General features: G+C 41.5%; 1 protein-coding gene across 5 annotated transcripts in view; it reads right to left on the reverse strand.

Moving 5' to 3' along the window:
• MPHOSPH9 (M-phase phosphoprotein 9) overlaps positions 1-21784 on the reverse strand; it is a 285436-nt gene that overhangs the window by 101604 nt on the left and 162048 nt on the right. For all 5 annotated transcript variants that reach the window (XM_073586084.1, XM_073586083.1, XM_073586081.1 and 2 more), the window contains 5 exons: positions 19115-19270; positions 16548-16635; positions 14480-14695; positions 13248-13295; positions 3430-3494 (listed from right to left, as the gene is read on the reverse strand). In XM_073586084.1, coding sequence (XP_073442185.1) covers positions 3430-3494; positions 13248-13295; positions 14480-14695; positions 16548-16635; positions 19115-19270 — 573 coding nt within the window. The remainder of the gene's footprint in view (positions 1-3429; positions 3495-13247; positions 13296-14479; positions 14696-16547; positions 16636-19114; positions 19271-21784) is intronic.

Below are 21784 nucleotides of genomic sequence, written 5' to 3' on the forward strand. Positions count from 1 at the left end.
CACTAAATGTGAGTTTGTCGTCCACCCGGGTCTTTTTCAGTGACAGTTTTGCCCAGTGTTTTACAATTAAGCACATAATTATACATCTTATTTCTTCTACCCAAGTGCATGACCTTACATTTATCGCCATTAAAGCTCATTTGCCATTTATCAGCCCAAGCTTCTAGTTTACATAAATCCTCCTGTAATATAAAATTGTCCTCCCCTGTATTGATTACCCTGCAGAGTTTAGTGTCATCTGCAAATATTGAAATTCTACTCTCTATGCCCCCTACAAGGTCATTAATAAATATGTTAAAAAGAAGCGGGCCCAAAACTGACCCCTGTGGTACCCCACTGCTAACCGTGACCCAGTCCGAGTGTGCTCCATTAATAACCACCCTTTGTTTCCTATCCCTGAGCCAGCTCTTAACCCACCTACACATATTTTCCCCTATCCCCATTGTTCTCATTTTATGTATCAACCTTTGGTGTGGCACCGTATCAAAAGCTTTTGAAAAGTCCATGTACACCACGTCCACTGCATTCCCTTGGTCCAGTCCGGAACTTACCTCTTCATAAAAGCTTATCAGATTAGTCTGACAGGAACGGTCCCTTGTAAACCCATGTTGATATTGGGTCATGAGGTTATTCTTCTCCAGATACTCCAGTATAGTATCTCTTAGAAAACCCTCCAGGATTGGATGGATGGGAGATTGGATTCTCCAGAAGCAAGGGAGAACTTCTTTGCTGACAAAACAGCAAAAACCTATGCTGCAGATCCATTTGGGAAAGAGAAAGCAGCGGTGTACGTGTCACAAGACACTGAAGAAGGGTCTCAAAGCTCCCTTATGAGGTTTAGCCATCTACATCAAGAAAAGGCACCAGATGATGAAAATAAGTCATGGCAAGAAGGAGGAGCTAAAAAGGATGAAGATGGAGTCTGGAGGATGAACAAAAAGATCTGTCTACCCCATAATCTGTACCCCTTGGTGACAGAATGGGCACACGGTATCACCCATAGAGGCAGGAATCAGATGAATGACTTGATTTGGAAGACTTATATGGCACCTGGGATCTCTGTCACCCAAAAATATTGCCTTGTGTGTACAACATGCAATCCATCACCGCCTCAGAAAGTTACTCTGAAACATTTGGCTAAACCACTCTATCCCTTTCAGAGACTTCAAATAGATCATATTCAAATGCGAAAAGTAGGGAAGTAAGAGTATGTATTGGTAGTGACTGACTTGTTCTCAGGATGGCCCGAAGCCTATCCAGTAACCAACATGACTGCCAGAGTGACTGTTAAGAGACTGATGACTGAAGTAGTATGCAGATATGGGGTCCCATAGGTAATTGAGAGTGACCAAGGACCCGCTCTCATTGCAGCACTGACTAAGGAACTATGGACATTGGAAGGGGCTGATTTGGGTTTACATACTCCATATCACCCTCAGAGTAGTAGAAAAGTAGGAAGACTAAATGACACCTTCAAAAACAAAATACTGAAAGCGAGTCAGGAAGTCAGACTTCCTTGGACAGACATTTTTCCCATTGCCTTATACTCAGTCAAACTCTCGAAGGGGTCCCAATAAACTCACACCATATGAGATTCTTTTTGGGGGCCTCCAAGGTTGAGTCAATATTTTCCACAACAGCTAGCCTTAGGAAGTGATACTCTTGCAAATTATGTCATTGCCCGTACTAAAGAACTGTCACTAACACATGCACGAGTTTTATCATCCATTCCAGATCCAGATTCCAGTGAAGGTACTCATTTTCCAACCTGGTGACTACGTGCTGGTAAAGAAGTTCATCAGAAATACATCCCTGGAGTTGAGATTTGAGGGTACCTACCAAGTGCTCCGACGTGGACACACGCCTCTCACTGCAAGAAGTTCGGGCCTTCATCAGAACCTTCTACATAATGTTGCTTGTCATGTTAATTTCTTTTCAGGGTTGCTGATGACCTCCTGGATCCATCTCTCATACTGTAAACTTATCAGACAGGTAGGGACAGAGCAGGATCTGACCTGCTTGTCAAAGTCCAGCTACAAAGGGAGATTTTCCACAAGGGAAAACTTGTCTCAAACTGGTGAAGACTCCAATTCCCCCCTCCCGGACAAGACAGTAAGATCTAGGATGTGTACATCAGGGTTAGTCACATGAGTATTCTTTGTAACCTTGGTGATGGGAGATTGGAGAGTAATGGACCCAGCAGGTAGGAAAATCCCGAGGACGCGGGTAGCACGCACCTATATACCTCCTGATATACCCATAATTGCATAGTGACACTTAACACTGTTGGGTTAGGGAACCATGGTAGGACCAAGAAAAGAAGGTTAATAAAGTATTTAGGGGGGACTGCTGAGGAGAGCCTTAAGTTCAAATACTTAATTAACCTCAAGTGTATTATTTCACCTTACATGAGCTTTTTCAGATCAAAGTATGACACTAAAGATGGCTGCCATTTCCTGCTTTCCTCACACCATGTGCTCATGGAACTGGAATGTCCTGTTTGGCCAAACACCATGTGCTCCACTGATTCGCTCACGACGATGCCCACTCTGTGACCTCATGGACCAACCCAGCCTGATGATCTCATGGATCCACCCAGACTAGCTCACTGCCCAACCCAGTAACCAATGGAATATATCCGATCACTCCCATTTTAGAGTTAACCGAGCCCCCTTACAAGAGACATATAAACCTATATTTGAATCAATAAAGCTCTCTTATTTTCTCTTGCTCTCTCTTGGAGCTGTGCCATAGATTGACCAAAGAGAAATTGGTGTGATTCTTTTAGTGCGCACTGATCAATACCCATTAGGCCAGGAGCAGGCAACTAGTGAACATTACTTATTGTTCAACCTAACAGAACCAGACACTGTGCATATCTCATGCGAACAGTGCCCTATAAGGGCCTCTATTGTGCAAATGTATACTAAGCAGTCACCCCCTCCAAGTGAGTATGAGCGCTACAAAAAACTTCTGTAAACGTACCCAAAGGTTATGTGCACACAGTGTCCTTTAGACCCTGGCACAGCTGCCGAGATTTCCCAGATGAAGCTGCTTCAGGAAAATGATGGTGGTCACTTTTCTGAAGCAGCTTTGCCGGCGGTCTTGCCGTCATTCTTGGACTGGCTCTGCCATCAGAGTCTTTTACTCCAGACTGTCAAGAGCATGTAATTTCTTATAACCACTTTAAGGTTTCCAAACCTTGAAGCGGTTAAAAGATGTGACATAAGAACCCGGGCACAACAATATTATTTTGATATTGCAATGCGTTTTGGTCATTTTATAGGGCGCTTTTGTGCCAATTTTTAAGGCGGATTCTGTGCAGAATGCGCCTGAAAAAGATGCCGTGCACACATATACAAAAAGAAAGCTTTTCACAGATTTATAAGATCAACATACAAAGATATAAATATATACATAAAAAAATACCTTCTGAGCTCATTCACTTCACTATGTGCATTGCATAATGTGTTCTCTGTTATACTAAGAGTATCCTGGAAAGAAGAGCATAATATGACAGGGGTATTACATATATGTTTAAACGCTGCCGATTTCTAGGCGCAGTGCAGACATAAAAATGCAGAATTTAACAGATAAGAAAAATAGCTTGTGATACACACAGGGATTTAAGGATAAATCACTCAATGATTTCAGAGTCGCTGTCTGACATGTCCTTCCTCTTCCCCACTGTCCTATATCTGCCAGAACCACAACTGCATGGAGTAGGACAAAAAGGTTGTTAAAGGGGTTCTCTGGGAGTAGAAAAAAAAACTAACTAAAGGAAATGTCATTCCAAATAAATTTCTAAATACACTTAATTAGCAAATCACAATAATTTTGTCTAGAGAAGTGATCACTATAGAATTAAGATGGCTCCTGCCTTGTTTTACTGAGCGAAACCTGTCCTACAATGTTAGTATGGGGGCCTCTGAGAATGTACAGTACAAAGCTCCGCTCTCCTTCATAGGTAAGAACATGTGCTCCACTAGTACTGGATATATCAGAGATGCTGAGGTTAGTAGGGTTCGTTCGCACTTCTGTGTGCCTTCTTTCTGAATATCAATACAAATACCTCCAGGTCACTGCGGTGGAGCTTCTACTGCACATGCTCACAAGTTGCTGTCCTGACATTCTAGGACAAGTCTGTCAGTGTAACATGGTGACAGCCATTTCAATTCCATAGGGATTACCTCCCCAGGCAAAACTATTGTGATTTGTCAATTAATTGTATTTAAGAATTTAATTAAAATGACTTTTTTTTTCTATTCCAGGACAACCCCTTGCTTTGACTATGCTCAGCCCTAGGTTAATTGGTGTTCTCAGCAGCATTTCTACCAGCATTTTCAGGAAGATGCATAACATTTGCGGACTGACAAGTAGTGAGAGCAATGTCATCTCCTACTGACCTTTAACCTTCAGTTCCAACTTTCTTTTAACTAAAACCTGCATTTCTTTATTTTTATTAATATTGTTCTTTGACAATAAGATGAAAATGCACAACATTCAGCTGATCTTTTGGGGCATCAGACAGTATGGGCCCCATTCATTAAGACTGTCATTTCTTACACTAGTCTTGACCCCTTAACCCCCAAGGGTGGTTTGCACGTTCATGACCAGGCCAATTTTTACAATTCTGACCACTGTCCCTTTATAAGGTCATAACTCTGGAACGCTTCCATGGATCCTGGTAATTCTGACATTGTTTTCTCGTGACATATTGTACTTCATGTTAGTGGTAAAATTTCATTGATATAACTTGCGTTTATTTGTGAAAAAAATGGAAATTTGGAGAAAATTTCGCAATTTTCCAACTTTGAATTTTTATGCCCTTAAATCACAGAGATATGGCACAAAAAAACTTAATAAATAACATATCCCACATGTTTACTTTACATCAGCACAATTTTGGAACCAAAATTTTTTTTTGTTAGGAAGTTATAAGGGTTAAAAGTTGGCCAGCGATTTCTCATTTTTGAAACACCATTTTATTTTTACAGTCCACATCACATTTGAAGTCACTTTGAGGGGTCTATGTGATACAAAATACCCAAAAGTGACACCATTCTAAAAACTGCACCCCTCAAGGTGCTCAAAACCAGACTCAAGAAGTTTATTAACCCTTCAGGTGCTTCACAGGAATTTTTTGAATGTTTAAAAAAGAAAAAAAATGAACATTTAACTTTTTTCACAAAAAAATTACTTCAGGTCCAATTTTTTTATTTTACCAAGGGTAACAGGAGAAATTGGACTGCAAAAGTTATTGTGCAATTTGTCCTGAGTACGCTGATACCTGATATGTGGGGGGGAACCACTGTTTCGGCGCATGGCAGAGCTCAGAAGGCAAGGAGAGCCGTTTGACTTTTTCAATGCAAAATTGGTTGGAATTCAGATTGGACGCCATGTCACATTTGGAGAACCCCTGATGTGTATAAACAGTGGAAACCCCCCACAAGTGACCCCATTTTGGAAACTAGACCCCCCTAGGAACTTATCTAGATATGTGGTGAGAACATTGACCCCCCCAAGGGCTACACAGAAGTTTATAACGTACAGCCGTACAATTAAAAAATCATATTTTTTCCACAAAAATGATCTTTTCACCCCCAATTTTTATTTTCCCAAAGGTAACAGGACCCTAAAAGTTATTGTGCCATTTGTACTGAGTACGCCGATACCCCATATGTGGAATTGAGATCGGACGCCATGTCACGTTTGGAAAGCCCCTGATGTGCCAAAACAGTGGAAACCCCCCAATTCTAACTCCAACACTAACCCAAACACACCCCTAACCCTAATTTCAGCCCTAACCCTAGCCCTAATGGGAAAATGGAAATAAATACATTTTTTTTATTTTATTATTTTTCCCTAACTAAGTGAGTGATAAAGGGGGGTTAGATTTACTATTTATAGCGGGTTTTTATGTTTGGCAGCTGTTACACGCTAAAAGACGCTTTTTATTGTAAAAATAGTTTTTGCATCACCACATTTTTAGAGCTATAATTTTTCCATATTTTGACCCACCGAGTCATGTGAGGTCTTATTTTTTGCGGGCCGAGTTGAGTTTTTATTGGTACCATTTTCGGGCATGTGACATTTTTTGATCACTTTTTATTCCAATTTTTGGGACGCAGAATGAACAAAAACCAGCATTTCATGAATTTCTTTTGGGGGGGTGCGTTTACACCGTTCTGCGTGTGGTAAAATTGATAAAGCAGTTTTATTCTTCGGGTCAGTACGATTACAGCGATACCTCATTTAAGTCATTTTTTTATGTTTTGGCGCTTTTTATGCAATGAAAACAATTTTATATAAAAAATAATTATTTTTGCATCGCTTTATTCTGCGAGCTACAACATTTTTATTTTTTTGCTGATGACGCTGTGCGGCGGCTCGTTTTTTGCGGGACAAGATGACGTTTTCAGCGGTACCATGGTTATTTATATAAGTCTTTTTGATTGCGCGTTATTGCACTTTTTGTTCGGCGGTATGATGATAAAGAATTGTTTTTTGCTTCGTTTTTTTTTAAGGGATTAACTTAAGGGGTTAACTAATGGGACAGTTTTATAAGGCGGGTCGTTATGGACGCGGCAATACTAAATGTGTACTTTTATTGTTTTTGTTTGTTTTTTTTATTTCCAAAAAAATGAATTTATTGGGGAATATTTTTTTTTTCCTATTTAGCGATTTTTTTTTTTATAAATTATTTTTACACATTTTTTTTTTATTACATTGTCCCAGGGGGGGACATCACTATAAGGCCGGAGTCACACTGGCGAGGAATATGGGAGAGTGAGAGGCGCAAAAAGCCCGCATTAGACACGGACAAATGATTCTCTATGGGGTCCCTCGCACCAGCCGTATATTTCTCATCCGTATCCTACGCTCCGTGCCACTCGCAGCATGCTGCGATTGTCAGCGTACTACTCCCGTAGTACACCAATGCAAGTCTATGGGTGCGCAAAAAATACGGATTACACACGGAATACACGTGTGACTTGCGAGAAATACGCACCCGGTGTCTTTAGAAACCCTGTCATTGGGCTCCATTATATGTCCATTTTACAAGCCTGCGAGAAAATCTCGCCATACAGATGCCATACGGATTACATACGGATGCTGACATGCGCAAAATACGCGACCACACCTTGATTACGGATGACATACGGAGCACTATTTAGGGGTCTGTCATCCGTATTACGCATGTAAAATACTGACCGTATTTTGCGCAGGTTAGTGTGACTCCAGCCTTAGATGTCAGATCGCCGATCTGACAGTTTAGACAGCTGTCTGTCAGATTGGCGATCTGACAGGCGCTGCACAAGCCACCTCCCTGCAGGCCCCCGAAGGACCTCGCGGCCATATTGGATCACGGGGCCTGCAGGGAGGAGGACCCTCGGAGCGACGCAGCACATCGCGTCGCTCCGGGGGTCGCAGGGAAGCACGGAGGGAGCCCCCTCCCTGCGTGCTTCTCTCTTATGCCCCCGGTACTAGTGATGGGATGTCCGGCTCTTTTTGGTGATCTAGCTCATTCGGCTCCACCCACCAGAAAGAGCCGGCTCTTTTGGCTCTTTGAACGACTCTTTTTTTAAATGGAAATCCGTTTTCCACAGTCCTCGTTCTAGGTCTTTGCCTATAATATGAGGCCTCATTCTACACCTGTATAAGGATCTAGTGACGCAGTGTAGACTGTTACTCAGCATTTCTGTTTCCTCACATTGTCAGCTCTTGTGTTCAGCCTCTCTCTCTCTCTCCCCTACTGCTTTTCACCGCAAGGCGCCGGGCTCAATCTCATAAGCTGCTGCCAGGCGCCAGGAGGAAAAAAAAACCCTTGGCTCGTTCTCACTGCAGAGCCGCCTCATTTTATTCACAGCATGGAGCCGGCTCTTTGCATTGGATCGTTCACGAACGACACATCACTACCCGGTACACTGCGCTCATGTTTGATCGCAGTGTGCCAGGGGTTAATGTGTCGGGGGCGGTCCGTCACCACCCCTGACACACTGTGATAATCAGCTGACACCCGGCCGCGATCAGCGGCGCTCCCCCCCCGGGGGCGCCTCTGATCACTATGACGTACTATCCCGTCCTTGGTAATTAAGTCCCAGGGCACATGGATGGGATAGTACGTCATATGGCAGAAAGGGGTTAAGGATAGGTATGCAAGTGTAAGGCTATGTTCACATGTTGCGTTTTTGCTGCATTTTTTTATGCCAAGTATAAGCTGCATTTAAGCCGCTTACAAAAAGCTGGTTTTGCTTAGTTTTTACTGCATTTTTGTCAGGGTACATTTGTTTCTTGTGCATGCTGATAAAATTTAGTGCTTTAAAAAAGACCTCATAGAATCACAGAATCGTAGAGTTGGAAGAGACCTCCTGGGCCATCTGGTCCAACCCCCTGCTCAAAGCAGGATTCGCTAAATCATCCCAGTCAGATGTCTGTCCAGCCTCTGTTTGAATAATCAAAAAATTTTTGGCACTCAACTCGTTGCAAAGATGAAGACTTTTTATTTGCAGTCACAAATATAGACGTTTCGGCTGTAACAACTAGCCTTCATCAGTAAACAAGACTGCTCCTATCTCTATAATTTTCTGGACATTATATTGTATGACCAATAGTAAATTAGGTGCTATTGGAGGTGATACCATCCACCATGTAAGAACTGGTATATAAACCTGTAGATTTCAATGAGAATGGGTAGTAGAGAAATATTCCAAACGAGATCATATACAGGATTATTAGATCTGTGAGTTTGAAAAGCTCCAAAGGTTGCACCAACCAGAAGTTGGCATAAACATCCTATGGCTATGCCTGAAGGGAATTGTCCCAAAGGGGATTACTTGTGGGACTGTTAAATCCTATGACTCATAGAAAACCCCAATTTCACGCTATAAGAACAGCAGCTGGCTGTAGTTTCAAATGTCTGTTGTTCGTGGGTGGCAGCAGGACCTGTGTGAACACGGCATCCACCGCTGGTGCAACCTTTGGAGCTTTTCAAAGTCACAGATCTAATAATCCTGTATATGATCTCATTTGGAATATTTCTCTACTACCCCTTCTCATTGAAATCTACAGGTTTATATACCAGTTCTTACATGGTGGATGGTATCACCTCCAATAGCACCTAATTTACTATTGGTCATACAATATAATGTCCAGAAAATTATAGAGATAGGAGCAGTCTTGTTTACTGATGAAGGCTAGTTGATACAGCCGAAAAGTCTATATTTGTGACTGCAAATAAAAATTCTTCATCTTTGCAACGAGTTGAGTGCCAAAAATTTTTTGATTATTCTATACTGGTGTGGGAACCTTCTTTTGTGCACCGACACAGCTGTGCCACGTTACACTATTGACAGCCTCTGTTTGAAGACTTCCATTGAAGGAGAACTCACCACTTCTCGTGGCAGCATGTTCCACTCATTGATCACTCTAACTGTCAAAAAGTTTTTTCTAATATCTAATGTCTCCTCCCGTTCAGTTTCATCCCATTGCTTCTAGTCTTTCCTTGTGCAAATGAGAATAAAGTTGATCCTTCTACAATGTGACAGCCCTTTAGATATTTGTAGACAGCTATTAAGTCTCCTCTCAGTCTTCTCTTTTGCAAACTAAACAATCCCAAATCCTGCAACCTTTCCTCATAAGACAGGGTTTGCAGTCCGGTCACCATTCTGTTTGCTCTTTTCTGAACTTGCTCCAGTTTGTTGATGTCTTTTTTAAAATGTGGTGCCCAAAACTGGACACAATATTCCAGATGAGGTCTGACCAAAGAGGAGTAGAGGGAAATAATGACTTCACGTGATCTAGACTGTATGCTTCTGTTAATACATCCTAGAATTGCATTTGCCTTTTTTGCTGCTGCATCACACTGTTGACTCATATTCAGTCTGTGATCTATTAGTATACCCAAGTCTTTTTCACATGTGCTGTTGCTTAGGCCTATGCCTCCCATTCTGTATATGCTTTTTTCATTTTTATTGCCCAGATGTAGTACTTTGCATTTTTCCCTGTTAAAAACCATTCTGTTAGTTGCTGCCCACTTCTCCAGTTTATTTAAATCTTTTTGAATCCTCTCTCTCTCTTCTCTAGTATTAGCTATCCCTCCTAGCTTTGTGTCATCAGAAAATTTAATCAGTTTACCCTCAATTCCTTCATCTAAATCGTGAATAAAGATGTTGAACAATACAGGTCCCAGGACAGAGCCCTGTGGTATCCCACTTGAGACATTCTTCCAACTGGATGTGCAGTCATTTACGACCACTCTTTAGGTCCGATCACTAAGCCAGTTATGAATCCACCTAACAGTTGCCTTGTCCATTCCATACTTAGTCATTTTTTTCAATAAGGATTGTATGAGATACTTTGTCAAATGCTTTGCTGAAGTCAAGATATACTATATCTACAGCATTTCCTTGATCCACCCAATCAGTGATTCCGTCATAGAAGGAAATTAAGTTAGTCTGACATGACTTATTAGTTACAAACCCATGCTGACTCTGTTTAATCACTTCATTCTTATCCAGGTATTGACATACATGTTGTTTAATAATTTGTTCAAAGATCTTTCCTGGTATAGAAATCAGACTCACCGGCCTATAGTTGCCTGGGTCCACCTTCTTCCCCTTTTTGAAGATAGGAACAACATTTGCTCTTCTCCAGTCTTCTGGGACTTCTCCTGTTCTCCAAGAATTTTCAAAGATTATGGAGAGGGGTTCAAAAATTTCTTCTGCTATCTCCTTCAGTACTCTGGGGTGTAATTCATCTGGACCTGTAGACTTGAATTCATTTAGGTTAGCTAAGTGTTTCCTTACTATCTTTCTGTTTATAGATATCCTGGATTCTTCTATTTCCTTAATAGGACAGTGAAGAACAGTTGATGTTACATTTCCTTTCTGAGAGAAAACAGGTGCAAAATAGGAATTTAAAAGTTCGGCCTTCTCAACATCCTGTCTTACCATTTCATCATTTTCATCCTGTAAAAATCCTATAGCATCTTTGACTTTTCTTTTACTTTTGACATATCCCCAAAATCCTTTATTATTGCTTTTGACATCTCTTGCAAGCCTCAATTCATTGTCAGCTTTAGATAATCTGATTTGTGCCCTGCAGGTTCTGCAGACAGCATTATATTCTTCTTTAGATATGCCTCCCTCTTTCCATTTTATAAACATTTTTTTCTTCCTTTTTAGCATGTGCTTAAGTTCTGTGTTCATCCATCCTGGCTTCCTTAAATGCTTCCTATTCTTCCCTCTTTTCGGAATTGTTAACAATTGTGCTTTGAGAATTTCATTTTTCAAGATTTCCCAGCCTTCCTGGACATTTTTGTCTTTAAGGATATCCAGCCATTGGATCCCTCCAATTCTCTTTCTGAATCCCTTAAAATCTGCCTTTCTGAAATCTAACCTTGACGTCTGAGTCTTCACAGGTCTTGCTCTTCTAGTTATCCAAAATAGCATGGTCGCTACCTCCTAGGGTCCCAGCCACTTTTACCTCCTCAACCATTTCCTCCCTGTTTATAAGGATTAGATGCAAGGTAGCAGTTCCCCTTGTTTTCTCCCCTACCTTTTGGGAGATAAAGTTGTCAGCAAGAGAGGATAAGAATTTCCTTGACCTGTTAGTTTTGCCTGAGAGAGATTCCCAACAAATGTCTGGATAGTTGAAATCTCCCATGACCACCATGTCATATTTTTTGGAGAACTTGGCCATTTGATGCATAAAGAGTTCATCCATATCTTCAGCTTGCACAGGCAACCTCATTCAACTTAATTAGGAATTGGGATCAAAAACACAGCAAAACTTAATACCTGCATTTTTTTTGCTCTTACCTATTGCTTTCCATGGGTGAACTAAGCTGCAAAACCGCTGAAAGAAGTGACAAGCTGCATTTTGCAAAAACCAAGCTTTTTGACAAAACAGGAAAAAAAAAACAAGGTGTGCATAAGATTTCTGAAATGATCATAATATCATCTTATAGATGCGCCTTTTCTGGGCAGCTGAGGGCTGCTGTTTTTAGGCTTGGGGGGGGCCAAGATCAATGGCCCCTTACCAGCCTGAGAATATCAGCACTCAGCTGTCAGCTTTAGTCAGGTTGGTTGTCAAAAATAGGGGGTACCCCACGCCATTTTTTTTATTCATGTAAATAATTAAAAAAAAAAAAAAAACAGTGTGGGGACCCCTCTATTTTTGAGAACCAAACTTGACGAAGCTAACAGCTGCAGCCCCCAGCTGTAAGTTTCGTCTGGTTGGTTCATAAACTGAGGGGGACCCCACGTCGGTTTATCATTCATTCTGCTCTCCTGCCGCCAGAGCAGGAGAGCAGAATGTCAGTCGCGGTCAGCACCAGCTGCTGGTAACAGCGGCTTACAGTAGCGCTTATTCCCGGCGGCCGTCCGTGAGCACGGAGGATAGTGTGAACTGTTCTCCGTGTGCAGCCGTGTTGCGGGCCATGTGTCCGTGTTAAAACGGACATGTCTCCGTGTTTTGCACACGGACACACAGTCCGTGAAAACACGCTGACATGTGCATAGACCCTTTCATTTGAATGGGTCTACGTGTGTCAGTGTCTCTGGTACGTGAGAAAACTATCACCACACGTACCGGAGACACTGACTTGTGAAAGAGGCCTAAGACACACTTTTTATTCACTCTCTGATCCACTTAATATATGAGGGTCTTCATTGGATAAATTAGGATCTGTGTAATTAGTATTGTAAGCATGACTTAGGCTACGTTCACACATTCAGTATTTGGTCAGTATTTCACATCAATATTTGTAAGCCAAAACCAGGAGTGGGTGATAAATACAGAAGTGGTGACGTGTTTCTATTATACATTTCATCTGATTGTTCCTCTCCTGATTTTGGCTTACAGATACTGAGGTAAAATACTGACCAAATACTGAACGTGTGCACGTTGCCTAAGACTGGTTCTCTGGCTATAGTATTTAGAATGCTACTTGTGAAAGCTTTATTTTGTTTTTTTTATGACTTTGTTACCCTATTATAAAAAAAAAATGCCCAGACATAAAAGTTCCAGGTATAATAGCTTTTTTCTCATACCAAAGTAATAAAAGAGTGTGACATTTACCTTTATATCACTTGTACATGATGGTACTTCTTATCATACAGATATATTGACTAAAAGGCTACAACACTTTCTGTTGTTTAATATCAATTATACAAATGAGTATGACTAGTAAAAAACAAAAAATGAGAAATAGATCTGAAGTATAAAAGAGAAAAGCCCATTACCTTTACTCTTTCATGTTCCTTCCCAAGTGATTCATATTCCAATAAAAGCTGAAAAAAGACAACAAATGTTGGCTAAAAAGTCTGCAGCAACGGAACTTCCTTAACGAACAATCAGTACAACTGAAAACAATGGAACATGGAGGAATGCAAGTTTTAATGGGATAGGCTACTAAGGTAATATTTACCAATATCTGTGCAATATGTCCATGCTCCACACACTTTATGGGATCTTGTCAGGACTGATATGAAAATGCAAAAAGTTGCAGAATGTTTGAGCAACTTTGAAAAGTTGCAAAAATTGTGTGCAACTCAGTGTTTTATCCCAGACATCAATAGGTCAGTCCCAGACAACCCCTTTAAGGCCTCTTTCACACATCAGTATTTTTGATCAATATTTCATCAGTATTTGTATGCCAAAACCAGGAGTGTCTCCAAAACAAAGAACAGACATCAGTCTTTCAATTATATTTTTTTCTTGGTAAGTTCCATTCCTGGCTTTGGCATACAAACACTGATGCAAAATACTGACGTGTGAATGAGCCTTAAGGCTGCGGTCACACTTGCAAGTGTGATGCGAGAAACTCGCACGAGTCTCTTGCATCAATACCCAGCACTGCCGTCAGCACTTGGGACCGGAGTGTGCGGCTGCATAGAAATACATGTAGCAGCACACTCCGGTCCAGAGTGCCGGCGTCAGTAATAGGTATTGATTCGCAAGACTCGAACGAGTTTCTCGCATCACACTCACAAGTGTGACCCCGGCCTAAGCTTCACTTCCAGACCTGCTGGGTCTCCTAACAATGGAGGACACGACCAACAGATCAGGTGGTACTGAAAGTCAAATGTGTGATGCTGAAAGCCTTGCAGCACTGTACGATTGTAGGATTCTGGTAAGAGACCCCAACATGAGAAACTCTGGATGTTCACGTTGCAAAACCTCTGATATAGCATTGACTCCAAAACCTTAAAAAACTTTTAGTAACAGAGTTTTTGGAAGAAAGAATGATCCATAGCTTAATCAACTGTTTGTTTTTTACTGTGGATTTGGGAATAGTATGGTGTTAGCTACAATGTAAGCCAAAAGGTTAAGACTAACGTGGAGCTGACCATGAGCAATACAAACACTTTTTAGAAGGTTTGCAAATATAAAAATGTGACATATTGAAATTAAATGGTGGTTTTCTTATGATAATGAAATTAACTATTATATAGTTGCAATAGTTTGAACTTACATCTTGAAACATTTTATGTTCTTGTTTGATCCGTGCTTCTTTGTCATCTGACTGCCTAATAGTTTTCTGAAGAGATTCTTCAACTTCTTTGAGTCTGGACTGTAATCTGCTGATCGCATTTTCTTTTTCTTTACTCCTTGATCTCATGTTCTCAATTTTTTCTTGTAAATCCCTTGAAGTGCCATTGGTTGTGTGGCACTGGTCCTTCCATTCAGCCTAGGACATTGTTAGAAACTGTTTTTAAACAACCCACACAAAAATAAGCCCATTCTGTAGCGAACTATAAAATACTCCAACAGGAAAGCCACGGCTCTGTTCACATCCATTCACAGATTCCAACAAGCCCTGCTATGTAGCACAAGCGATCAGACGGTCGCAGCTTCAAGTCTCCTAAGGAGACTATTGAAGCAAGTGAAAAGTAGAAAGATAATGTTTTTAAACACATTAAAATAATTAAAACAAACTATAAAAGTTAAAATCACCCACCTTTCACCCCATTCAAAAAAAAAAAAAAATACATATACCGTATTTTTCGGATTATAAGACGCACTTTTCCCCCCCAAATTTGGATGCGGATAAACCTTACCAGCCGCGGTGGAGCAGGGTCCCGGGGTTGCTGCTGGAGGGAAGAGAGGCGCATTGCCCGGGATGAGGTGGTGTTCCAATGTGCGCCGCTGTGGGTGAAAATGGCTGCGGTGCTCTGTGGTGCGGGGGGGGGGGGCTGCGCCAGCATTTTGTGAAAGCCCGGAGCCCCCCGCCTATCCATTACAGCGATGTGGTGGCCTCCGGGAAAATGGCTCCCGGGGGCGGCGCATGCTCAGATTGAGAACTCTCGACAACGAAATCTCGGGAGACGAGATCTCAGCACCCGAGATCTCATTGCAGATATCTCAATCTGAGCATGTGCCGCCCCAGGCGGCCATTTTGACGGAGGCCACCGCATCGCAGTAATTGATGGGGGGGTAGCTCCGGGCTTTCACAAAATGCCGGCGAAGACCCCCGCACCACAGAGCACCGCAGCCATTTTCACCCGCAGCAGCATAAATCGGAACACCCTGTCATCCCAGCCTGCGGAAACGCGCCACTCTTGCCTCCTCTAGCACCGACCCTGGGACCCTTTTCCACCGCAGCCACCACACCCGGTAAGCAATAAGACGCATGGATTATAAAAGGCACCACCATTTTAGTAAAAAAAAGTTTTGTTTTCCTATTTTTCTCCTCAAAATTTGGGGTGCATTTTATAATCCGGTGCATCTTATAATCCGCAAAATATGGTATTTGGTATCGCCCTGTTCAAAAAAGTCCTGATCTATCAAAATATAAAAAGAATTAATCTGATCGGTAAATGGAGGGGGGGGGGATAAAAAAAAAATCTGTAAAAAAATCAAAATGCCAAAATTGTTTTCTTTGTCACCACAACATTGCAATAAAATGTAATAAGAGGCAATCAAAACATCGTATCTGCCCCAAAATGGCATCAATAAAAACTTCAGCTTGGCATGCAAAAAATAAGCACTCACCCAGCCTCAAATCCCAAATCCAGGTCAGTTTTAGCATTTAGTGAATACAGTAAAAAAAAAAAAAAAAAAAAGACAACAATTGGGGTATTGCACTTTTTTTTGCAATTTCACCTCACTTTTAATTTTTTTTCCCCCCATTCTCCATTACACAATATGGTAAAACCAATGGTGTTATTCAAAAGTACAACTCGTCTTGCAAAAAAACAAGTCCTCACACGGCAATATTGAAAAAAATTTTTTTAAAAAGTTATGGCTCTGGAAAGAAGAGAAGCAAGAAACAAAAATGCAAAAAAAAAACAGAAAACCCCAAGGTTGTGAAGGGGTTAATACAATGGAGAAAACATTAGGGAGATTTGTTTATGGGACGTTAAGAAGATATATAATTCCTATCTAAACCACTCTGAGCCTTTTGGCTTCTTGATGGAGCTGGAGATGAGAACCCATTGTTTGTGCTAATGCTGATATATTGATTTGCAATGAACTAGATAATGATGACTGCTTACAGTAAATGACTGACATGAGGAGGCCATCACACAGAACATACTTACTACTTGGTTTTCAAGTTCTCTATTTTGGTTCTCAAGTACATGGATTCGTTTACTTGCTTCAGTTAAAGCTCCTTCCAGGTGGGCACATCTATATAAAGAAAAAAGCTCAGTGGAAGAGTACGGAGAGAATGTTTCTATTCATACAGATCATAAAACTGGAGCAGCAAGGGATTTATTAGTTAGGCAATAGCATGTTTTATGCCACTTACTTGCTTTAGCCCAATTTCTGCTAGTTAAAGAAAACCAATTTAAGGCTAGGGCAACAGGCTCATTTTCAATCAATCAATCAAATTTATTATCCCCAAGTACATATTACATATATACAAGGAATTCTTTGTGGCAAAGAGGCAACATAATATATAACAACAGATACAACAAGTAACATCTAACAAGACAGATACAGTATATAGTCTACACATGACGATTTAATTGTTGAACAGAGAGTGGATAGAAGCTGATCATATGGCGGTTGGTGCTGCATTTGGGGACTCTGAAGCGACGTCCTGAAGGGAGTAGTTGGAATGAGGAGTGTCCCGGGTGAGAGGGATCGGATGAAATTTTCAATGCGTGGGATCGAATACTCTTATCATAAAGATCCTGGATTTTAGGCAGGGGGGAACCTATAATTCTCTCTGCTGTTCTGAAAGTCTCTCATCTAAGAAAATCGGTCTGATTATGCTAATCACACTCTGATCAGACTCTGATCAGAAGGTGATCTGATTTTATTGGAGGGGAAAAAAATAAAAGTTTATCTGCCTTCTCCAGTCTGTCTGTGAAAATTGGATGTTATCCGAGTGCAGTCTGATGTTTTCCACAGACCCATAGACTCGAATGGCAATCCGATAATCGGAGGCAAATTATGCATTATTCAAAATTATCGGATATGTGCATGGCCTCATGGATTAACATCGGGACGACTGCCATCCGACAAAACGACAGATAGCACTGGTCCGAGTGCTAAACGGTTGTTTGCACAAGCCCTAAAATAGATTAAAAATGACCCTGCACCTCACCATAAAAATATCACAATAAATGCAGCATGCATAGTTGAAATAACTTGTGCCCTCCTCTTAGACGGATTGACCAGTGAAAACAAATTGTTACCAATCCATAGGATAGAAACTTGTTGATCAGTGAGGGGTCCAACCATTGGGACCAACACTGATCAGCAGAATGAGGCACTTTTATCTCTAGAAACTAGACTGCTGCTCCATGCATTCGCTATGGAATTGCCAAGTGCTATGCTTTTTAAGGCTACCACATAAAGAGTGGAGCACAGGTCAGGCATCTGACATACCAGGCCATTTTGTAACAGGGATATAAGCTCCCCGATCTGCCACTCAGTGTGGGTCTCATAAAACAAGTTAATTCTTTTTCGTGAAGTTATTAGACCTCTTTTGATGGCTGACAGCATTCTCTATGAATATACTGGAAATCTGAGACACCCTCCCATGCTCCTGTTTGGTCCTTCTATATGTAGAGAGAGTGTATCAGACTACAAGAACAATGTGAATAGTCTGGATAGAGACACTGTCCCTCTGGATCAGCTCAGAGCTTGGTGGAGGTGCCCCTGACTTCCAGAGAAATGAGAACTGAAGGAACCATACCAAGAAGAATAAAGAGAACACCAGGAATGCATTTTGCATCTAATGTGACATTTTTATTGTGAAGAACAGGAACGCTTTAAGAACATTATGTCATATGAAAGATTTAATAACTGCCAATAGTGTTTCAACATTTAGTTAAAAGTGTTTTAATTCTTTAAATTAAAACATTTATAAATAGTAAAAATAAAACTGGGGTTACAGAAAAGAAGTGTCTGTGAAAAGAAAAAGAAAATTGTGGCACAGGGTTAAAAAGGCTTCTGTTTAAAAAATATGTGATCTATAAAATACTTTTTTTCTGATCAGTTAAAAATGTCTGTCACATAAAGACAATTTGGCATAGAGCAAATGGACATCATAGATTGGAGCCCACCCAAAAAGCCAGAGCAGAGCCATCTTTGTTTTCCAAGGACAGTTATACTGGTTAGCTGTGTGATATACACACTAAAATTCCTTGAAAAACTCTGCTGCATTCTAATGAGACAAACCCTTTAATTTTGCAACTTTAGAAAATATACCAAAAGTATGTTGAGACATTTACTTTTCTGTAGTTAAAAAGGTCTGCGAAAATATTGGAAGAAAACTTAAAAAAAATAATAGGCTGAGGCTATCCATATACATCGGACAGCTGGCGGCTGATTTCTCGTTTGGCGAATCGCTATCTCTCCTGACTACCCATATGCATGCACGATTGGTTCAGTTAATTGCACATATAGTCCCAGTAGGAATGGGGGAGTGAGCTGATCCAAGAGCTCTGGCAGCAGATTAGTTCTGCCTGAAATTCAACTGCTTGATTAAAACATCTGCTGCCGTCACCAAAGATTTTGGAGACCAATATACACATTAGATGTTCCAATAGTTCCAACAAAATTGACGATCTCCCATTTTTGTGTATGGCCAGTTAATACAACTATTTGATATCAATGGCATTATGCAAATAATAAAACAAAATGCAGGCATTACCTCTCAGTGAGACTGTTGATCTTCATCAGGTCTTCGGTAGAAGTGGACTTGTTATTGGCAAGAAGTTGTTGCTTTAGATTACCGATCTCTGACTCATAGTAGTCTTTCAAATCGGACAAGTGCCGAGCATGCTTTTCTCTTAAACTTCGCCGGACACTTTAAAAAAAGAAAAAAAAAAACAGCATAAGAGAAGAAAAAAAATGATCTATATGCTGATATTAATAAATTTCCATGACAATTTACCATTACATTGTTCAGCTCACAATTCATAGGACTGCAATAAAGTGAAAGTCTTCATCATTAGCACAAAACATTACAAGAACTCAACCCCATTTATTAAACTCTCCAGTTTATTTTTCTATTACAGCATATACTTGTGTATAAGCCGAGATTTTCAGCCCATTTTTTGGGGCTGAAAGTCCCCCTCTCAGCTTATACACGAGTCATATACCGGGGGGTGGCCGGGGGAGCGGCCGGGGGAGCGGGGGTGTCAGAGACCATACTCACCCCTCCTGGCATGTCTCTGCAGCCCCTGCTTCTCCCTCAGTCGTCTGCTTCCTGCGTTCAGCGTTCACATGGTACTGCTCATTAAACTCATGAATATGCGCATATTCATGAGTGTAATGAGCGGTACCACGTAACCGCTGAATGCAAGAAGCAGACTAATGCTGGAGGAGCAGGGGCTGCAGAGAAGACCGTGCGCCAGGAGGGGTGAGTATGACGGGGGCTGAGCAATATTCACCTGTCCCCGTTGCTTCGCCCTGCACCGCTGTGTCTCCGGGTCCTCCTGCTGTGATGGCAGAGGGCGCGATGACGTAGTCAGTGGGCGCCCTCTGATGAACGTCACTGCAGAGAGCCGGGAGACACAGCGGTGGACGGCGATGGAACGTGGACCGGTAAATATCGCCGGTGCCGGGGGCTCAGGGCATCGGCACCTGGCCCCCCAGCGACGGAGAGGTGAGTATGTCTTTTTTTTTTTTTTTTATTTGCAGCAGCAGCAAATAAGGGATATTTATGGAGCATCTTATGGGGCAGCATTAACTCTTGTGCAGCAGCAATATATGGGGGGTATGTATGGATCATCTTATGGGGCAGCATTAACCCTTGTGTGCAGCATATGGGGGGTATTTATGGAGCATCTTATGGGGCAGCATTAACCCTTGTGCAGCAGCATATGGTGGGTATTTATGGAGCATTGTATGGGGCAGCATTAACCCTTGTGCAGCATATGGGGGGTATTTATGGAGCATCTTATGGGGCAGCATTAACCCTTGTGCAGCAGCATATTATGGGGGGTATTTATGGAGCATCTTATGGGGCAGCATTAATCCCTGTGCAGCAGCATATGGGGGGGTATTTATGGGGCATCTTATGGGGCAGCATTAAAAATTGTGCAGCAGCATATGGGGGGTATGCGACAGGAGGATACTGGCCAAGGTGAGCTACATGGTGCAGAATGATTCCCATCCCATGCATGAGACCGTAACAAAGATGTGCAGTACTGTCAGTGACCGGCTACTTCATCCTAAATGTGAGAGGGAGCGCTATTGAAAGTCCTTCCTTCCTGCTGCAGTTAGGCTGTATAACCAGCACTGTCCAAAACGGAGAACGACCCAAACAGTGAACTGATAGATCCAAAGTTGTGATAGTCCGGTTATATCTTTTTTTTTTTCGTATATGTACCTACCTACTGTCAATGTAATGCCTTTATGCATCTGTATCTGTACTTGTTCCTGCCTTGCTGCTGTAATGCTCTGAATTTCCCCATGGTGGGACGATTAAAGGATTATCTATGGAGCATCTTCTTGGACCACCATTAACCCTAGGCTTATACGCGAGTCAATAAGTTTTTCCAGTTTTTTGTGGCAAAATTAGGGGGGTCGGCTTATACACGGGTCGGCTTATACACGAGTATATACGGTAAATACTTTCAGTGGTCTAAAATGTTATTGTTAAAAAGAAAACACATAAAAAAATAATCCTGTATACATGGGATAACTTGCTGTTTGTTAGGTATCCAACCTCTAGGATCCCCCATCCATCCAGATCAGGGTGCTTGAACCTTGTGAACCGGGCTCTGCAGCCCCATCTTTAATGGAGTGGAGGTTTAGTGGAGGTGAGCATGCTCGGCCTTTACTCCATTTACTGTCAATTGGACTGCTGGAATTACTTGAGAACAATGATTGGCTTTGTCCAGAAGTCCCATTGACAAGTATAGATCCAGAAACACAGAAAAACACAGTAAAACAAACTTATAAAAATACTCTGTTGTAAAGAAGTAACAGTAAACAGCAAGTGCTAGTAAAAAGATGAAAAAAAAACAGGGTATTTGGTTGATACGTTTTTTGCAAAAAATGTATACCAAGCCGCTCTAGCAAACGTCAGGGTAACCCCATATCAGAGCAGTCCCTAACTAATGTATTTAAAAACCTGATCATGTGTATGGTACCTACATAAGCAGGATTCAGACAGGTAATGTCCGATGTGGACACGCTGCAGAGGATGGCCTTCATGTGCATGGACCACAAGGGAGGGGTGGAAAACCTCCCTAATCTTGCAAAAAAACAAAAAAACAATTTAACCCTCCGTCAGGAACAATGGATCTGACAGGCGCAGCTCTTCTACTTTCATTTCTCCCTTCTCACCAGATTTTCAGGAAACCCCCTCCCT

The sequence above is a fragment of the Dendrobates tinctorius genome, unplaced genomic scaffold, assembly GCF_039654945.1.
Source record: "Dendrobates tinctorius isolate UK_male_01 unplaced genomic scaffold, ASM3965494v1 ptg000090l, whole genome shotgun sequence".
NCBI classification, from domain to species: Eukaryota; Metazoa; Chordata; class Amphibia; order Anura; family Dendrobatidae; genus Dendrobates; species Dendrobates tinctorius.